The following is a 20,293-nucleotide window of genomic DNA, read 5'->3' as shown; positions in this document are numbered from 1 at the left end:
AGCTCGCTTGCCCTGGCTGCAGGATGGGCTGCCTGCAAGGGTGCTGATCCTGTTCCTTTGTATTTCCGTCACTTCCTATGGACCAGTGCCTCGGATGTGAATCTTTCTGTGCTTGCAGGAGAGCATTTGCTCTCTCGGCAGTCTGGCTGCATCTCTGCTGCTGCTGCTGCTGCAGTGGGTGGGTCACCACCAAACTGCATAGTAACTCTGCCTCTGGTGGAGAGGGAACTCAGAGCATCAAATGCTGCCGTCTCTCTCTGTGTGTTCTGCTAATAACTAACGCCATGCAGTTTCTGTAGCATCACTTGGCCCGAGGAGGCTTCTGTGGAAACCGGCTTCTTCGCAGTGTAAGTTGCTCTGTGGGGTTTGGGGGGGGGTTCCACTTTTGGGAGCTGAAGGACAAAGATGGGAGTGCCGTCCGTTCTTACTGGCAAAACGGCAAGCTTGTTTTGTTTATTTGTATTCAGATGGAGCCCCTCTGGACCAGGCTGATTGGTAGAGCAGGAAGCTGGAGTCCAGGTTTAACAAGGGCCATGGGTTGTGTCGGGATGGATTGGATTAAAGGGAACTCTGAATTGTTTCAGCAGCAGGGTGGGGTTGCTGGCTGCATCGCAAGACAAAGCAGAGGGCAGCAGCTGGCGTGAAGCTCCTGCAGAGCAACAACTCTGAGCTAATAGGTGGAAGGCAAAGCCTGGTTTTCAGTGTGAATTATAGATGTGGCCTACCAGTGTTGGGGATTTCGCGATGCGCTAGGGAGGCACATCAACCAAGGCCGTTCTCCCTCCTCTCTTAAAGTACTTGTCCATTTATTGCTGCCGCCTTGGTTAAACTTGCTTCTCTGAAGATAAGACTCGATTATCTGGTGCAGTGGGACTCAGCACTTCTGCATCAGCTTCTGGGAATGCAGAGTAAGGTACAGGATTAGTGCATGCCAGTCATCTTACGGAGCCTGAAGTCCAGTGTGCTGCAATAGATGGTGGGTTTGATTTCAGTCTGGAAGCTCCTGGGTTCAGATGCCAATCTGCTTTAGACTTTGCATGGCCTCGGGCGAGTCGCTGTTTCTCAGCCTCACTTCCCCATCCATAAAATGGGAGTAATAGCGAGCTCCCCTGCAGAATTGTGAGATGGGCATACATGAAAATGGCAAAGCATGTTGCAGATGAAAAGTGCTAATGATAACTACTATTTTACAGCAGCTGTGCCTAGTAGGCTAACATATCAGAGAGAAGAATGGGGAGCACTTGTGGATTTTGCAGAAGTTAACCATATTCCTGGTATAAAGTTGAAATCCATATGTCTTAGAACATAGGTAGGCAAAGTAAGGCCCGGGGGCCGGATCCAGCCCAATCGCCTTCTAAATCTGTCCCGCCGACAGTCCAGGAATCAGCGAATGTGCCCTTTTATTTAAAATGCATCTCTGGGTTATTTGTGGGGCATAGGAATTCGTTCATTCCCCCTGCCCCCCAAAAATATAGTCCTGCCCCCTGCTGAAAAAGTTTGCTGACCCCATCTTATAAACAGTAGCTGTTTAAAGAAATGTGGGCACAATCTTAATATTTTCCCCTATCCCCCCACCATCTATACTTGAATTTTGAATCATAGAGTTGGATGGGACCATGAGGCTCATCTAGTCCAATCCTCTGCAGTGCAGGAATTCTAGCTCTTAAAAGCAGAGGTGGGGAGCCATTGGCCCTCCAGATGTTTTTGAACTCCTGTTCCCATCAGCCCCAGCCAGCATGACAAGTGGCCTAGGATAGTGAGAGTTGCAATTCTGCAACATCTGGAGGGCCACAAGTTCCCCATCCCTGTTGTAAGCTGTTGTCCTGGGGAAAGGTGAAAAACTCCCAACTTCTAGTGAGGGAAATGGCTGCTGAATGAACTATTTCCAAGCCACTAGTGGTCAAGAGCTTGTGGGTTTTCCCTGTTATGACCAGCCTGATTGTGTGGGTTGATTTCTGGACAGGTTGTGAATTAGGAATGTTTCATGTTGCCTGTTCCCAATGGGCTGCTCTCCTGGTGCATTAGGAAATGTGTCAGGACTCAGCTCTGCAGCTGCAAATAAAACTTTTAAAGTGTGTTTTAAGTGCACTATACAATGTGACACGAGATGGCGATGGTGAGCTTTATAGAAAATTCAATGTATTTTTAAAAAACACTTTAAAAAAAGCATTTTCAAAGTGGTTTTTATATGTGTGTAGATTCCACCCCTGTCACATTTCAGTATGCAAAGCATTCTGAAGCCACTTAGATGCATATTTTAATTTCCTTCCTTAGAAGCAGAGCTTTTTTCAGCTGGAACTCAGTTCCAGCACCTCTCAGGTGGGTGCTATTGCCATTATAAGAAAACAAGGGAGGCATTCACGATGAGTTCCAGCACCTCTTTTTCTAGAAAAATAGCATTGCTGGGAAGGGCTGTGCTTTGCCCTTTAGAGTACTTGTTGGCGCTGAATGTTTTTTGAGGAGTGAATGCTGCAAGGCTGGATAGCCAAATGAACATAGTTTGGCTGAAGGACCAATGTTATCTGCATGGATAAAGGGGATCCATCATTAATTAGATGATCCAGTGGCTTTTTTAGCTAGAGATCAGGCTGAATAGCAGGGCGGGGTTCAAACCCGGGGGGACATCACCCTTCCACGCTCTAAACATAAAGCTTGTTAGGAGGAAGAGTAAGGAATACCTGCCCTCAGAAAAGCCTGCCCCTTGCATTTATCCACTTCACTTGCTCTGGACACGCCTCTTCAATGTATAAAACAGACCCAGAGCAATGACTTGCACACAGATGCAACAGGCAAAGTGGCTTTCCTCAGAGGACAGTGGTTTGGAGGAGGAAAGTCCAGAGCAGCAAATCATGCAGAGATGCAACAGGCAGCCTCCCAAGATGAATGCTTCAGCTTTCTAAGACAAAGTACAGTGGTACCTCGGGTTAAGTACTTAATTCATTCCAGAGGTTTGTTTTAAACCTGAAACTGTTCTTAACCTGAAGCACCACTTTAGCTAATGGGGCCTCCCGCTGCTGCCGCACTGCCCCCATGTGATTTCTGTTCTCATCCTGAAGCAAAGTTCTTAACCCGAGGTACTATTTCTGGGTTAGCAGAGTCTGTAACTTGAAGTTTCTGTAACCTGAAGCATCTGTAACCCGAGGTACCACTGTAGTTGAATCTCTTACAGGGCAGAGTTTTAGCAGTTGTTGGTTTCACCAAAGTGGAAAATTCAGGGGGGAGACCTGAGATATCTTTGCCGCCCCCTTGCAGCAATTCCCGCCCCCCTATTCTGTGAGCCAGGCAGAGTTGGAGCCAGTTGTACGTTTAAGACTGTGATGCTGATCTTAGAAGTGTTTTGTTCATGGGATATCATGGTGGGTTTCCCCCCCCCCCCAACTTTGAACACACACCCTCTGCCTCTTAGCTTGTCTACGTGAAATGCTTCTCCCTTCCATATAGTAAAAGAAAGAAAGATTCATTAAAGAACTCTGAGTAGGTCACTAGATTCCCAGTGTACAACTTACCATTTCCCCCATAATTACCTTGACTTGCCTTTCCGGCCAATTTATATCTGGAAGCACAGAGATCAGAGAACCCAGGAGTTTTTATGGAGCGTCTAGTTTAGAAGAACTGCTATAGCTGCTTTGTGCAAACCTTTTCCATCCCACACCTTACAGCTATGATGAGTCAAATCCCAGCATTGGTAGCCTCAGGGCTCAGAGCTTTGTAGGAACTCATCTGTTGTCTTTGCTAGAAGTAAGTATTGATGAGCTTATTCAAACCGGAGATGCGTGAGGATTTAGTAGGCATGACTAAATGGCCACAGTATTGCTGTGACAAGCCCATTTGGATAGGGTAGGGTGACCATCTGCCTGCTATTCTGGTACTCCCCACCCCCAAAGTATTTATTTTTGTAACCTTGGCAAACAACCAAGATGAGAAGAAAGCAGAAGTTGTTATAGAAGCGTCAAATTTCCTGGTTTGTTCTCCTTGTGGGTGAATGTTTTTGATACAAAATTGGTAACCAAAGTGAGTTTAATTGGATCCAGAGATCCAATTAAAGGGTGTTTAGGTAGTTCTGTGCCACTTTAAAAAAATATTTTCATTGAAAGGTTTTCATGGATAACAAAGCCGCATATAGTGTCTGTATTTTAGTCCTGTGCCACTTATCGCTTATTCAGTGCTGTGGGAATGACCTCGCTGCTGTACCCCAGACTCAAGGAAAATACCGTATTTTTCCGTGTACAAGACTATATTTTTTCCTAAATTTTTAACGTTTAAAATAAGGTGTCGTCTTACACACAGATAGTGCATAGTGCATTTTCTCAATTTTGTGTTCCCCAAAATAAGGGGCATCTTATACGGTGGTACCCTGGGTTAAGTACTTAATTTGTTCCGGAGGTCCGTTCTTAACCTGAAACTGTTCTTAACCTGAAGCACCGCTTAATAATAATAATAATAATTTATTTATACCCCACCCATCTGGCTGGGTTTCCTCAGCCACTCTGGGCGGCTTCCAACAGAATACTAAGATACAATAACCTATTAAACATTAAAAGCTTCCCTAAACAGGGCTAATTTCAGATGTCTTCTAAAAGTCTGGTAGTTGTTTTTCTCTTTGACATCTGGTGGGAGGGCGTTCCACAGGGTAGGTGCCACTACCGAGAAGGCCCTCTGCCTGGTTTCCTGTAACTTGGCTTCTCACAGCGAGGGAACCGCCAGAAGGCCCTCGGCGCTGGACCTCAGTGTCCGGGCAGACACTGCTAATGGGGCCTCCTCCTGCTGCTGCTGCACCACCGTTGTACGATTTCTGTTCTCATCCTGAAGCAAAGTTCTTAACCCGAGGTACCATTTCTGGGTTAGCAGAGCCTGTAACCTGAAGCGTATGTAACCTGAAGTAACACTGTACATGGAAAAATACAGTAACTTCTGTGGAATGCAGGAACCTGAAGGAGAAGATAAAGGACCAATTGGTTTAAAAACGTGCTGGAACAGGTCAAAGACATATCTCTAATAATTGATTTATTGTCGCCCCTTTGTGAAGGTCTCCCTAAAATCCAGTTCCTCAACTGGACCACCTTGACCGCCTGATGGGCCCATTAGTGGTCAATCAACTAGTTCTGAGTATAGGGAGAAAACTATGGGCGACTTTCGCCCTGCCCTGCCCACACATATACCATACTTTTCCGAGTATAAGACGAGGGTTTTTTCCGTTTAACTGATGCTTAAAAATTGGAGTCGTCTTATACATGGGTAGTGCTGAGTGGTGACTGGTGATTGGCTGATGCTGCGAGCAGGAGATTGTCAGGGGCGGTAGTGCGGGTGATTCGTTGCCGTGGCAACGGTTTTTGTCGATTGGTTGCTGCTGCTGCGGCAGTAGGGTGGGCGATTTGCGGCTGCCGGCTGTGAGCGGTCGCGTCCGATAGGAAGCGTTGGTCAGGCGGGTGAGTGATTTTCTGCAATCCCCTCTCCCCCAAAAAACTCAACAACTGTGGTCAATCCTCCTCAAGAAAAGCTCAACAACTCTGGGCAATTTCCCCCTATTTTCTTAATTTTGAGTCCCCCCAAATAGGGGACGTTTTATACACGGGGGCGTGTTATACACAGAAAAGTACGGTACTTTTGAGATTAAGGAGATGGGGAAGGCGCCAGTGGGCCTTGGACCACTTTCAGGTGGGCCTCCCTGCCACCTCACCTGCCTGCCTTGTTCTCTGGCCGTGCCATAGCCTTTTGGGTGGACCAACTCTAGTACCAGCTACTCCTTGCATGCTGAGTAAAGGTGCTTAGGAGAGAGAAAAAAATCAAGGGAGAGAAAAAAAGTCTGCCTTCTCTGAGGGGAAAGGGCCACAGGAGGTGTTGAAGGAAATTATAAAGTGAGATATAAGGTTAAGATTTATTTTTATTATTATTAATTCAAATAAACCAGGAATAGAAAGGAATGAGATAAAAAAGGAAAACTGATGTAGCAGTGAATATAAAAGGACCATTAACTTAATTTTATATAAAAAAAGTTCCTTCCAGACAGGCTAAAAGAGAAAGGAAAATCTTATAATAATAATTTATTATTTACACTATACCCCGCCCATGTGGCTGGGTTTCCCCAGCCACTCTGGGCGGCTTCCAACAAAATATTAAAATACAAATCTTCTGCTCCTTCTAAGGCCTTCTGTCGTGGACACAGCTTGCTACTGAGCAGGTTCGAGCTTGAAGCTTATCTTCATGGTTAGGTTGCCCCAAAGCTAGAAGCAAGATGTTGTTCCCTTAGTATCCTTGAGAATTTTGGTGTCGTACATTGGCTTCTGTTACGAGTTAGCAGGGAGTCAGTGGAAAAGTCCAATGTCTTGTTTCTGCAAGGGGAATTGGTTCCTGCCAGTGTATGTAAAAAGAGAAGTTGGGTGTTGGAGTGCAGTGACTGCAACAAGGCTGCAGAACAGGTAGTAGGTGAAAGAAAGTACCCACAGCAGAAAACGAGGAGGTAAAGTTGTTGGATGGGACGCGGGTGGCGCTGTGGGTTAAACCACAGAGCCTAGGACTTGCCGATCAGAAGGTCAGCGGTTTGAATCCCCGCGACGGGGTGAGCTCCCGTTGCTCGGTCCCTGCTCCTGCCAACCTAGCAGTTCGAAAGCACGTCAAAGTGCAAGTAGATAAATAGGTACCGCTCTGGCGGGAAAGTAAACGGCATTTCCGTGCGCTGCTCTGGTTCGCCAGAAGCGGCTTAGTCATGCTGGCCACATGACCCAGAAGCTGAACGCCGGCTCCCTCGGCCAATAAAGCGAGATGAGCGCTGCAACCCCAGAGTCAGTCACAACTGGACCTAATGGTCAGGGGTCCCTTTTTGTTGTTGTTTAGTCATTTAGTTGTGTCCGACTCTTCGTGACCCCATGGACCAGAGCACACCAGGCACTCCTGTCTTCGGCTGCCTCCCGCAGTTTGGTCAGACTCATGTTTGTAGCTTTGAGAACACTGTCCAACCATCTCGTCCTCTGTCGTCCCCTTCTCCTTGTGCCCTCCATCTTTCCCAACACCAGGGTCTTTTCCAGGGAGTCTTCTCTTCTCATGAGGTGGCCAAAGTATTGGAGCCTCAGCTTCAGGATCTGTCCTTCCAATGAGCACTCAGGGCTGATTTCCTTAAGAATGGATCGGTTTGTTCTTCTTGCAGTCCATGGGACTCTCAAGAGTCTCCTCCAGCACCATAATTCAAAAGCATAAATTCTTCGGCGATCAGCCTTCTTTATGGTCCAGCTCTCACTTCCATACATCACTACTGGGAAAACCATGACTTTAACTATACGGACCTTTGTTAGCAAGGTGATGTCTCTGGTTTTTAAGATGCTGTCTAGGTTTGTCATCGCCTTTCTCCCAAGAAGCAGGCGTCTTTTAATTTCGTGACTGCTGTCACCATCTGCAGTGATCAGGGAGCCCAAGAAAGTAAAATCTCTCACTGCCTCCATTTCTTCCCCTTCTATTTGCCAGGAGGTGATGGGACCAGTGGCCATGATCTTCGGTTTTTTGATGTTGAGCTTCAGACCATATTTTGCGCTCTCCTCTTTTCACCCTCAATAAAAGGTTCTTTAATTCTTCCTCACTTTCTGCCATCAAGGTTGTGTCATCTGCATATCTGAGGTTGTTGATATTTCTTCCAGCGATCTTAATTCCGGCTTGGGATTCATCCAGCCCAGCCTTTCGCATGATGAATTCTGCATATAAGTTGAATAGTCAGGGGTCCCTTTACCTTTACCTTAAAGTTGTTGGACCTGGGAGGGGGAATAAACATTTTTGAAAATACATTACAAAAATCAGAGAAGACAAATGCTTGGTTTCTGCATCGTATTAAAACGTTGTTAAAATTAAACTGTGACTTAATGTGACCAACAGTGCACTGGGGCACACTGCATAGCAGTTCCCAGTCTCTCCTCTCCCTCCTAACCATTTGCATAGCTGTCAACTTTTCCCTTTTCTTGCGAGGAATCCTATTCGGAATAAGGGAATTTGCCTTAAAAAAAGGGAAACGTTGGCAGCTATGCATTTGTCGTGCCCGGGGAGGAAACAGACCAGAGGCTGACTTTGCATTACATGTGAACCAACACTCTTGGTTTGTTTCCTCACCAGGAATTAAACCATAGTTTAATTTTAACTATTGTTTAGCGTGACATGCGAAGAGGGCCTAGTCTGTTGCAGTAAGACGGCGAGGATGGAATCTTCTCTTTCCATTACACGTTCTTCTGTAGAGTCCTGTAGCATTTGTACTTTTTCTTTTGTATTTCCTTCTCTTAATGCTGTCTGTCTTCTCTTGCACACCTTCCTGCTCCTGTCTACTCATCTATCCCATCTGTCCAAGAGGTGGAAATAGCAAAGGCACACAGCCGAGCCTCCTTGGTGGTGGCCCCAATAATTCTGGAACATCCTCCCTAAGATAGCCTGCCCAGGCCAGGCCTTCCAGTTTTTTCGAAGGAAAGTTAGATGTCTTTTAACATAGACAGGCATTCTGTGTGATTACCCGATGGTATTTCAATTTACTTTAGTTGTATTTTTTTCTTCTCTCTGGTTACACATTTTTGTTTTACCTGTTAGTTTTGTGAATTATTTTGTGATCCCTTTTGGCTCTGTTTATGGAGACAGTTGAAGTACAAGTTTAAAGTACACACACACATGCACTTTTGCCTAGATATCTCCATAGTTAAGTGTGCTCTCTTTGTCTTGGACATGTAGAAAAGTTATAGACGTTTGCAGATGTGAGATAGCTTAGTAGGCACGGGACTCTTAATTTCAGGGTTGTGGGTTTGAGCCCCACGTTGCGCAAAAGATTTCAGCATTGCAGGGGGTTGGACTCTATAATTCTATGACCTATGTAATGATGCACAACTCAGTTAAGCTGCAGAGTTTGGCTCTTTAAACATCCTTGTGACTAGATTGTGCTGAACAAAAATGCTTTGTATTGACAGGATTGCGAACTGTGTTTAGAAAGCTTTCGCCACTCCAATAGCTTCCCAATATCCTAAAAATAACGGACTTTGCTAGATTAGTGATTGCAAAAAATGGGAACACTTTAAATGCAAATATTTTTGAAGCCTGAGTTTCCCAAGTATGGGACATCTTGCTTATGAACATATTAACCATTTCACAAAAGGAATAATAATCAGAGTTGGGAGGGCGGGAGAGACTCACACTTTTTATACAACTTAGTAGCCCTTTATTGACTTTGTTAAGACAATCACACATAGTTTTCATCCTCTATCCACTCATGGAACCTTATGGAAAGACACTTTCATTTGATTGCCTTTCTTGGAACGTCTAAAGCTACAACCCTCAGCTGCTGTTTTTCTTTCTTTTCAGTACAAGTACTAAGCTCTCTTTTCCTTGCATGTGTATGCTTTATTACTTGAAATTAAAAATCTTTTTTTTAAAAAAGGGGACTATATTAAGCTTAAATGTGTGGAGCTGAAGGTGCTGTAGCTCTTTTTTTAATTAAATATTTTCTTGATTTACAAAAGTATGTGCAAAGTCTTTCTCGTGTGTGTGTGTGCGTATGTGTGTGTGTATATATATATATCTCTCTCTATATATATAGATATATATAGAGATATATAGATATATAGATATATACAGTGGTACCTCACAAGAATAAATTAATTCGTTCTGCGAGTTTTTTCATCTTGCGAATTTTTCGTCTTGCGAAGCACGGATTCCCTGGGTATTAATGGTTTTAAGAAAAAGGAAACAAACTTGCAAGACAAATAGGGAAATTTGTCTTGCGAAGCAACTCAAAAAACGAAAAACTCTTTCGTCTTGCGAGTTTTTCATCTTACGAGGCATTCGTCTTGCGAGGTACCACTGTATATATATTTCCATGTAACATTTTTACAAGTCAGTTTCATTTGTTGAGACATTGGGAAGAAAAGGGGGAAAGAGGTGGAGGGGGGAAAGATGAGTGAGGGGAGGGGGTTGGGTGGTGATGCTTCTATTTTACTTACTATATGTAGGGTTTGGTGTCAGTGTTGCTTGTGCAGGTGCTGTAGCTCTGAATTTGGAAAGGGGGGTCCTTCTTATTTGGGGCAGACCTTGAGGATACTGTACTCTTTACTTTTTAAAGTTGTTGTTTTTAGCTGTTTATGATATGCTCCACACAACTTAGCGCTTAAATAGCACCAAAATGCCAACAACATCCCCACCCACCCGTTACAATTAAGGTGTGGAAACTGCATTCTTCTCCTTTTATTTATTTTATTTTAGAAAATGTATAAACCATTGATCATTTAAATAAATAAAAAACAACACCGAAACCTCAAAGTGGTTTACAAAAATATGCCCGGTGCTTAGGCTCTCCACCATAGCACAAAAAGATTTTCTCTTCTTTGCCCTTCCAGCAAAAACCACACACCCTGTTCACCATGCTGGTGGAACATACCCTTCTTTTCTCCCCTCTGTAGCAGCCTGATCATCCCTCCCTTGCTCTCAGTCCCCCTTTCTGACTTGGAAAAGCAAACTAGGGCTCTTGCCACTCCTTCCTTTCCCCCCTTCCCTTCCTTCTTTGTTCTTCCTGCCCCCGGTCTATATGGCTGCGAGGAGACCTAGGTTTGAGGGTTAGTCCTTTTCCCACCTTGGGAGCAAGGATGAAGGGCAGCTGTGCTGGGCGAGAGACACCCATTGCCCTGGCGCTGGGTGGTTTCTTTTAGTGGGACTTTCTGGGCAAACACAGGGAGGCGGGACAGTTGCCTAGCAAAGATCCTGGGGAGAGAACACCCACACCCACAGAGAGAGAGGTGGGACCAGACTGAGAACAAAGGCAGATCTGCTGATAGCCTCCTCCCTCTCTCCTCTCCCCCCTTACTCCGCCTTGTCTGGGTAGCGTAAGAGCCTGGCCTCCTGCCAAGGAGGGTCACACAAGCCCAGGTTTCCGTCTCTTGTCTCTACAGTAAGCACTGCCACCGGCAACAGCTGCTCTGATGAGGTAAGCCCCCTTCCTGTGGAAGTCTCTGGGTGCATGGAGTAAGGAGACCTGCCGGCCGGCTGGCTGGCTGGCTGAGTGGGTGGAACAGATCAGATTGCTGCTGCGCATCTTTTTGAGAGAGGATTTGAGTCCAGGTAACTGCTGGGCAAAGGAGCAGGAACCGGATCTTGGCGTCTTCTTTCAACCACAACAAAACAGGGAAAGTGTCTGTAGGGCTGGGGAGGAATATTACCTCTGTATAATCTGCATCTCTCCCTCCCTTGTTTTCCTAGGCAAACTTTCGCTTAGCTTTGCACTGCCGGCATGGCAAATACGCGTTTGTACGCGTTAGTGAAGGCTGCCAGCTTTCTCACTGTCAAAGCTGTGTGTTTATGGCTTGTTCGTTTCAGCCCCTCTGCAGGTTTCAAGAACGCATTGGCGGCTCCTTCTTTCTTCTCGCCTGTCTGCCAAGCCCCACAAACCCTAATCCTCAACGTTCAGCAATGGTTAGCATTTGTACAGTGCCGTTTGGGAAAACTCAGCCATGGAAATGCAAATGAGGGGTTGTGGGTGGGAGACAGAGCCTCTTCCCAGAGTCTCATATCGGAAATTAGGAAGGCTTGACTTGTCAACGTGCTTGGAGGAGCTGAGCAATTATACATCACTTTCTCTCCCCCCCCCTTACTCCAGAACCCTCTTCAATTCTGAGAGTGCGAATCCCCGTTGTTTTCTTCTATGGAGTTGAGTCCGGAACCAGACCGTCAAAACATTTTGTCCTCCTGGTTCTCTGGAAGATACACTTGTATTTCTTGAGTTGTTGAGGCTTTCTGTTATGAGGAGAAAGAAATAGCAACTTAATTTCTCATTGTCTTTCAGTGGCCATACTGTAATCTATGTGTCCCTGTTTCATCCCGTTCCGTGCTGGATTTATGTGACCTCTGGGGCTGGAGGTGTGCTCTCTGCTCTTCCTCCTGTGCTCTTAAATGGCAGCTAAATCAGCTTTCTTTATTCCCAAGGGTGTGGGGGTGGTAGCAGCTTTGACGTCGCCATCAACCTTACCCAAGTTGCGCCTACCAATGACATGCCGTGTTCTTCTTTATGCAAGGACACAGAGCCGCGAGGTGTTGTGGGAATTTCCTTCTCTGTCTCTCCCTCTCTCTCTTTCTCTCCAGGTGATAAGGCTGAGTGGGAATAAGACCTCTCTCTCTATGGGATCAGCGGTGTGCAGCTGTTGCTTTAAACGTTTCAGGACCTGACCTGTCCAAGTGAGCAACCTTGCCCTTTCCTTCCGTAGGTAGAGATTGTAGCTGCGCATGACTATGTCCACGATGGTATATCCCAGAGAGGAGAAGATGGACAAGCTCAGCCAAGAGGAGATCATCTCCAACACCAAACTAGTGATGCAGGGGCTGGAAGCCCTGAAGAATGAGCACAACTCGATCTTGCACAGCCTGCTAGAGACCATCAAGTGTCTGAAGAAGGACGAGGAAGCCAACCTAGTGCATGAAAAGGCCAACCTGCTGCGCAAGTCAGTGGAGATGATTGAGCTGGGACTTGGAGAGGCTCAGGTAAGGGGCAGCCCATTGGGGTGTCTTGGAGCGGCATATGGGTCCACCAAAGTAAGGGAAATACAGCCGTACCTTGGTTTTCGAAAAGCTTAGTTCTCGAATGTTTTGGTTCCCGAATGCCGCAAACCTGGAAGTGAATGTTCTGGTTTGGGAACTATTTTTGGAAGCCGAAGCTTTTGGAAGCTTCCTGCAGCCAATCAGAAGCTGCACTTTGGTTTCCAAATGTTTTGGAAGTCGAACAGACTTCCAGAACGGATTCCGTTCAACTTCCAAGGTACGACTGTATGGGAAATCATTGTTTAAAAAGGTTGTCAAGTACTGTATATTGCCTTAGCTGGCTCTGTGAAATCATGCTTGCCAAACATGTTTGGGTCTAGGCAGGACTCTGCCACTCTTATACAGGGTAATTGCAGCTTTGGGCATAGAATTCAACATCTATAAGCTTTTGTAGCATTTCTTTTTTTAAAAAATGCAAGTTTCTAGCCTTCTGGTTGTCAGGATAGGCTTGAAAATTTGTGTGAAATTCTGGTGAAGTTGCTGAAGTCTTGACTTTGCAGGGCAGGTGTGTGCGTGTGTGTTTGGCTGGATTTCTGTTCCTTGCTCAGGTGCCTTAAAGTCGATCCTTTCTCCATTTCATGATTTAGCAAAAGTGGTAACTTTTGCAAAATAAGCCAAGTACACATTTATTCAGATTTTTATTATTCATTAAACATGTATGTGCACCAGCATATGAAAGTCAAAGGATCAGCTTCTATAGATGCAAAATTGTAACAGTTTTAGCACAGCCCTTAGAGATACAAATCTGGTACTCAGCTAATCTGCATGAATGATGGGGAATGGAGATTAGGAATTGTTGTTCCTCTGTCCTGGGCCCTCTGTCCAGCAGCACTGCCCATCCCTTCCTCCTTGACAAATAAGGGACCCGAAGAGGTGGTCAGGCCCTCCACATTTTGCTGGTCTTCAAGTCCTCCCCTGTCCCACAACCCTTTGTGTTGTCTTGGAAGACTCCAGAATACAGCTGGGCAAGCAGCTGGAGTGGCCTGCCTGGCGTGGTTGTCTTGAATATGGTTCCAACTTTGTGTCTCTCCCCCACCCTTTCCTCGTACTCATTAACCGCAGCCTTGCTTCTCCTTGGCAGCCCATAGGTGACTTATGGAGGCAGCTGTGGGGCCCTTATGGCACTCCTTAAGGGGCCATATTCACACACCCCCAAGACCACAACTTCATCAAATCATAGAACTAGTCCAATCCCTGTATGCAAGAACCTCAAAGCTTCCATGACAGATGATCATCCTAACTTGTTAAACCCAAGCGTTGCATATTTTAGTCTGAGGCAAGGACTTGGGCTAGGTGATCCTCTGACTTATACTTCCTGCAGGCCTTGGAATCTCCTGTAGTAGTTTTTTTCTTTTTACTGAGACGGGGAACCTTAAGTCAGGCCAGCCAGGAGGTTTTTGGATAGAGCAACATGGAAACTGCCATTGAAGAGGGACCTCGCAAGGGGTCACTATTCTTGCATTAGGCCAGGGGTGTGGAGACTCAGGCTTGTGAGGGGCCTACATGCGCCCCCTCAGGCCTCTGTAGCTGGTCCTCTGAACTGTTCATGGCCATATGTTTTTCCCTGGCTAGAATATGTCCCTGAGCTCTGATAATGACTCTCTTCCCTCCCAGCCAAGCAAGAGAGGGGGATATGTATTGGTGGGTGGGTGTGTTTAGAAACTAGCATGCCGTACAAAGGTAACATTTACGTTCATTGCTCCACCCACTTTTGCCTCTGGCTCCGCCTACCACTGTTATGTGCCCCCTGCCCCCACCACCCAAAGGTTACTCTGAAGGAAGCGCAGAGGTTTTCCCACCTCTGCGTTAGGCAACAGCGAACGTCTCTTCTTGCTTCCCTTGGGCCAGGTGATGATGGCTTTGTCAAACCACCTGAACGCAGTGGAATCTGAGAAGCAGAAGCTGCGGGCCCAGGTGCGCCGGCTGTGCCAGGAGAACCAGTGGCTGCGGGACGAGTTGGCAAACACCCAGCAGAAGCTGCAGCGCAGCGAGCAAACGGTAGCGCAGCTCGAGGAGGAGAAGAAGCACCTGGAGTTCATGAACCAGCTGAAGAAATACGATGAGGATGTGTCCCCATCGGTGAGCGCCCAGAACTTTTTGGGGTGGGGGAAGATGCCTGTGTCTCGACATGGAGCTCTTTCTGCTTGAAAGTCTAGTAGTGATGGTCTTTCCAAGAGGTCCCGATAGAGCATCTAGCAATTTGAGTTTGTCTGGGTGGATGAGAAAGACATGGCTCACCCCAGCTACAGTAACTGGGTTGGTCTTCCCTTGCTGGGGAAGAGAACCTTTGAATGGGCTTGCTTGGTTAAGCTTAAGCTTAAGCTTAACTACTTAAGTGAAATATTAAACACTCATGTTCTCCTTTCCCCCTTTTTCTTTGTTTCTCTCCCCCCCCCCAATCAATGTCTCAGGAGGAGAAAGAAGGCGATTCCACGAAAGATTCCTTGGATGACTTGTTTCCAAATGAGGAAGAGGACCAGGGCCAAGGGTGTATGTTGCATTCTTCCTTATTTTATTATTAATTTATTTAACCAGCAGGATTTGCATACCACTTCCTCATCAAAACCATTAAGCAGTGGTTGCATAATACAATATAAAATTTACATGAAGATCAGGTGTTTAAAAACAAGCTTTCAAAATGCAAGTAAAGTCAGCAGTGTTTTTTTTTTTAATACGCATAATTTTTTGTTAAAACACATGTCAAAATTATATGTGTCTAGGTATGCTTGGCCTAAGCCAGCCTTTCTCATCCTGTGGGTCCCCAGATGGTGTTGAACTACAACTCCCATCACCCCTAGCTAGCAAGGCCAGAGCTCAGGGATGATGTAGTCCAACAACATCTGGGGACCCACAGGATGAGAACTGCTGCCTAAGCGAAGAGTTTTTTTGCAGACAGTATGGCAAAGGGGCCTGTCTAATATCAATGGGCGGGGAGTTCCTGGGTGTATAATTCCTTGCAAGTGCAAGAACAAACAACATGTGGCACTTATGAAAGTGCTGGTTCTGCAGATCAAAGCGGCAACTGGGGTAACTGTGTGCAGAGGACGGATGGAAAGAAGAGTCATAAAGCTACCTTTTTGGACCTATCTTCCAGCGGCTGTTGGGTCTCATTTGAGAGGGAGTGCTAGCCAGTAGGAATGGGCCATAGCCCCCATGGCATTGCGAGCTGCCTCCTCTATCCTCGATTAATGCGCTCTTATGTTTGCAGTGCCTCATCCGCACAGCAGTGCAGCGGCAGCCGCCCAGCAAGGCGGCTACGAGATCCCAGCACGCCTGCGCACACTCCACAACCTGGTGATCCAGTACGCTTCCCAGGGACGCTACGAAGTGGCTGTTCCACTCTGCAAGCAGGCGCTGGAGGACTTGGAGAAGACTTCGGGCCACGACCACCCTGACGTGGCCACAATGCTCAACATCTTGGCCTTAGTATACAGGTGAGAGGAGGAGGGGAATGGCAGACACTCACTTTTTAAAAAATAATAATTTTTATTAGTTTTCAATTACAACAATCCAATAATAGCCTCATTATAACAATGCCAAATTATAATACAGTTATTAATACCAATCATTCAGATGCCAAATTATATAATTTAGGCGGGCCCCCACATGCTAGAATTGATGGTTTACTTTATTTCTGCGTTCCAAAATCTTACTAAATTCAATTATACACCAGTCAAAATAACAATCCCTTATACAACAACTGCCATTTTAACGGCTTCCATTTGTATCGACATATTAAATGATTTATGAACTTACAGGTGAAGCATTCAGACTATGTCCTTGTTCTTCTTGTGTGTGGCAATTATTCTGTCTGTGATGTTTCTTCCTGCCCTTGTAAAATGTTATGTCTATCTTTTCCCGGGTGTTGCTGTTCTCCATCATGCCTAGTATCCCATTGTTATTTCAGAAGTTCTCCATTGCACCGTCCCGTGTTTCATTGTTTTGCAACTTTTAACAGACGCTACAAAAATCACACTGTCCCAATAAATATCCTGTTTTCCCCATTTTTCTCTCAGCCTGGGAAGGAGAGTGATCTGTTGAACTTCAAATAACTCAGTAATGAACCTTATCAACTCCGGCAGACACACACTCACTTTGGAAGGAACAGGGCTTTCTTGGGGTTTCCCCTTGTGTGACTACGGAACAGTTGTCCAGGACAGGGAAACTCAGTGCTTTGAACTTAACTGTGGAAAGTTGTGTGGCGAAGGACCTCCCTGGGTCTTGTGTGATACAACCTCTGTCCCTCCAGTATTGCTCAATATGTGCCTCACTTTGTGCTGCAGGGATCAGAACAAATACAAGGAGGCAGCTCACCTTCTGAACGATGCACTGTCCATTAGGGAGAAGACGCTTGGCAAGGACCACCCTGCAGTAAGTAGCCGGTTTCCCTGGACTTTGATGAGAAGGAAGTTCTGAGCAGTGGGGAGCTGTAAGCCAGTCATGTGGCCAAGGAGACTTGCCGGAGTGTCACGTTACATGGTCAGCTGACCCTTCGGAAGGGTTTCGTGCCAAGTCAGGGCTAGATGACTCAAAAGGGGGTTCTTTTGCTGCAAAAACTGAATAAGGAGTTCAGACAGGTAAGGTGAGCGAGTTAGTCCCTGAACTAGGCCATTCTGCTGTAAAAATCTTGGACCATCTTTGCCATGGATGCTTGCAAGATAGTGGTGCTTAAAGGAATCTTGCTTGATAGGTCTTTCTTTCTTTCTTTCTTTCTTTCTTTCTTTCTTTCTTTCTTTCTTTCTTTCTTAGTTCTTCCATGGCTCTAATGTTAGGTCTGCTTATGTTTCTCTACAGGTTGCAGCAACCCTGAATAACTTGGCTGTTCTCTACGGCAAAAGGGGGAAATACAAGGAGGCAGAACCATTATGCAAGCGAGCACTGGAAATCCGGGAAAAGGTAAATTCCCTCCCCCCAGAGAATGAAAGGGCCAAGGTGTCAAGACAACCCTTTTGCAACCCTCTTCAATACTACTCAGGAAAGGGTAGATAGGAAGTTTCCCAAGTCAGTCTAGAATGGTCTGTCTAGTTTAGTATTGTCTGCACTGACCGGCAGCAGCTCTCCAGGGTTTCATGCAGGCATCTTTCCCTGCCCTACCTGGAGATGCCAGGGATTGAAACTGGCACCTTCTGCATGCAAAGCATGGATCCATGTGGATTCAGAACAATGCCTAGGGAGGGGCAGGTGTCAAATACGATGCAGAAGGAGCTATTTCTGCCAGAGCTGATGCTCTAAATGACTTTCCATGGGCCACTCCCCGCCCCCCCCCAAAGTAAAAGGATCCTGCCATATTCCCAGATTTGCTTCTTTTCTTCCTAACCAGCCTTTTCTGTTTGTTTGCCTCCTTTTCAGGTTCTAGGCAAAGATCATCCGGATGTGGCCAAACAGTTAAATAACTTGGCTTTGCTATGCCAGAATCAGGGAAAGTATGAAGAGGTAGAATATTACTACTGCCGGGCGCTGGAGATCTACGAGTCGCGCCTGGGGCCTGACGACCCAAATGTGGCCAAAACAAAGAACAATTTGGTGAGTCCACTGGGTGGTGAAAAGGGGGTGGGGGTGGGTATCGCGTATGATGATCGGTGGCTGCCTGTGCTGCATTTTTAAGATTGTCATTCCTGTACTTTGTCCCAGGCCTCCTGTTACCTGAAACAAGGCAAATATAAGGAAGCAGAGGTCCTCTACAAGGAGATCCTCACCCGGGCCCATGTGAAGGAATTTGGCTCTGTGGATGGTACGGACAGCAAAAAGCGAGGAGGGCAGCCAGGATTTATAGGAGCAGCTTGGTGGGGGCATGCAGGCCAGTGGTGTATCATGGGTTGCCTGTGCCCAGGACCACACAGTGGGAGGGAGGGAGTACGCATGCGCATTCAACTGCCAACTGGCATCCGCATCACCCAGGAAATCATAGCCATGGAGATAAGAAAAGAGTCATTCTGTTGTCTGGAAGAGGTCACTTCCTGGTTTATAGGTAGAAACCATTTTCAAAGGAGCTCAGTGCAGGAAGTGCACAGCTGTATTGAGGCAGCACCAGGTGTTGAAATTTTGCACCCCTAACAAGTTTGTGCCTCGGGCAGCTGCCCTTGTGCCCGCCCCCCAAACACCACTGGTGCAGGCTGGAGCCTAGGTCCTTCTCCAACAGTATGCTTTGCATTACCTATTTATTTTCATGGCTCGGCTGACAAAAACCATTTCCTCCAAAGAAAATAAGCAAACGGATCCAAAAGTTTAAGCTTCTCCCTTTCTCGGCTGTACCATGGGAAAGAGTAGCATTCCTTTTGAAATACCAACAGGGTGTTTTGTTTTGCTTTGTTTTAACCCGTTTTGTATTTTATCCTGCAGACGAGCACAAGCCGATATGGATGCATGCGGAAGAAAGAGAGGAGATGAGCAAGGTGAGTGCGAGAACATTTATTCTGGTGGGTGAGAGCAGGCACACAGCGCACACCTGAGTTTTTCTTGTTCACCTGTCCTGCATTGGGAAGACCTCCAGAAATGGCAACATCCACTCTTTGCCTTAGAGTGGATCTCTGATGGTGCCAAACCTGCTGACTGGTGGCTGCAGAGGAAGGCTGAATACCTTAGTGCAGCTGTATTTTGTTGGGTTGTAGTGTGTTAATGTGTCATGGGGGGCAGTAGGAACGAGGGACTGCTACTCAGACTACATAGCAGCTTTCTGGGGCAGGAGTTGAAATTGATTGCCCTGTTTTTCCTGTGCCTTGCATGTTTTCTCTTTGTTATAGTGCACTCCTTAGGACGAACTGGAGAGTGGAAGATGAAGGGATTTCAGCAGGTTTCTGGGCTACAGACTGCAGAACCAGAATGTTTTTAGAAAAATAAATCTCAAGCCTCAGAATCTGGTCATTTGGAAAGCTCAGTTGACTGATCAGGAAAAAATAGCTCCTTCAGCCCCAAGGCTTAAGAGAAGAGTAATAGGAAGACACTATAGTCTTCTGCACCATCACCTTCTGGTTTAGATTCCCCAGTCTTAGAAACCAGGATATGTGGGGGAACCCCTGCCTATTAGAGCTACAGCAAGCCCAAGATACTTAGGAGACATGTTCCAGCCCATGGTGCAGTGAGCAATGGCTCATGGCTCCTTTGGAAACAGATAAATTGCAAAGACTTCACATGCTTCTGAAACATTCTGGGCTAAGGTGCTGAACACAGCACAGAACTTCACAAGCAGGAATATAAAAGCTCCAGCACACTTTCCATGCTGGAATTCAGTTGAGCAGAACCCACCTGGTTTTCTTTTTCTCAATTTCTCTCCCATTTTTCTCAATTTCTCTCCCTGACCTGATGGCCGATGCCTGCTTTAATGTCTCAGGCTGTTTCCCTTGAACATGGGCCATGTCACAACAACAAAAATAAGTAGGGTATTGGCACTCTTATCGCTACCAGGCTTGCGGAATGCCCTCCTGTGGAATAGACGGTTTAGAATGAGTGAGATGGGTGCCTGTTTCTCAGGTTCTGAGCCAGCCTTTCTTCGCTGAAGAATCTTTGCTGCTCTTGCTGGATGATCTCGGAGTCAAGTCAGAGACCTGTGTGTTTATGTGCTGCCTTGAATATTGTTGGCTAACAAAATCTGGCCCTGCTATGATATGATCTCATGTCAGGACGTGACTGAAATCAAGAGCCACTGGAAACTAATTTTCCACTGGGGGAAAACCAGCTGCGCGTCTTTTAATTGGATTTCACCTGCATCATGGGCTTAGATGAGTCAGCTGGTCACCACTTGGTTAAATGAGAGACTTCCTAC

At 46.2% G+C, this 20,293-nt stretch overlaps 1 protein-coding gene across 11 annotated transcripts in view; it reads left to right on the top strand.

The window, feature by feature from the left end:
- Window positions 1–20,293, top strand: part of KLC4 (kinesin light chain 4) — a 62,950-nt gene that overhangs the window by 14,420 nt on the left and 28,237 nt on the right. For 8 of the 11 annotated variants that reach the window (XM_083733400.1, XM_083733396.1, XM_083733397.1 and 5 more), the window contains exons 2-10: window positions 12,204–12,477; window positions 14,383–14,613; window positions 14,946–15,024; window positions 15,743–15,968; window positions 16,818–16,905; window positions 17,329–17,430; window positions 17,884–18,057; window positions 18,166–18,265; window positions 18,874–18,926. In XM_083733400.1, coding sequence (XP_083589526.1) covers window positions 12,223–12,477; window positions 14,383–14,613; window positions 14,946–15,024; window positions 15,743–15,968; window positions 16,818–16,905; window positions 17,329–17,430; window positions 17,884–18,057; window positions 18,166–18,265; window positions 18,874–18,926 — 1,308 coding nt within the window. In that variant the 5' untranslated portion in view covers window positions 12,204–12,222. Of the gene's footprint in view, window positions 1–240; window positions 348–10,808; window positions 10,931–12,203; window positions 12,478–14,382; window positions 14,614–14,945; window positions 15,025–15,742; window positions 15,969–16,817; window positions 16,906–17,328; window positions 17,431–17,883; window positions 18,058–18,165; window positions 18,266–18,873; window positions 18,927–20,293 lie in introns of those variants that run through there. The other 3 variants (XM_083733395.1, XM_083733392.1, XM_083733399.1) reach the window with 3 other exon arrangements.

The sequence above is a fragment of the Podarcis gaigeae genome (genome assembly GCF_964106915.1).
Source record: "Podarcis gaigeae genome assembly, chromosome: 3".
NCBI classification, from domain to species: Eukaryota; Metazoa; Chordata; class Lepidosauria; order Squamata; family Lacertidae; genus Podarcis; species Podarcis gaigeae.
This window is presented reverse-complemented; position numbering and strand designations above follow the sequence as displayed.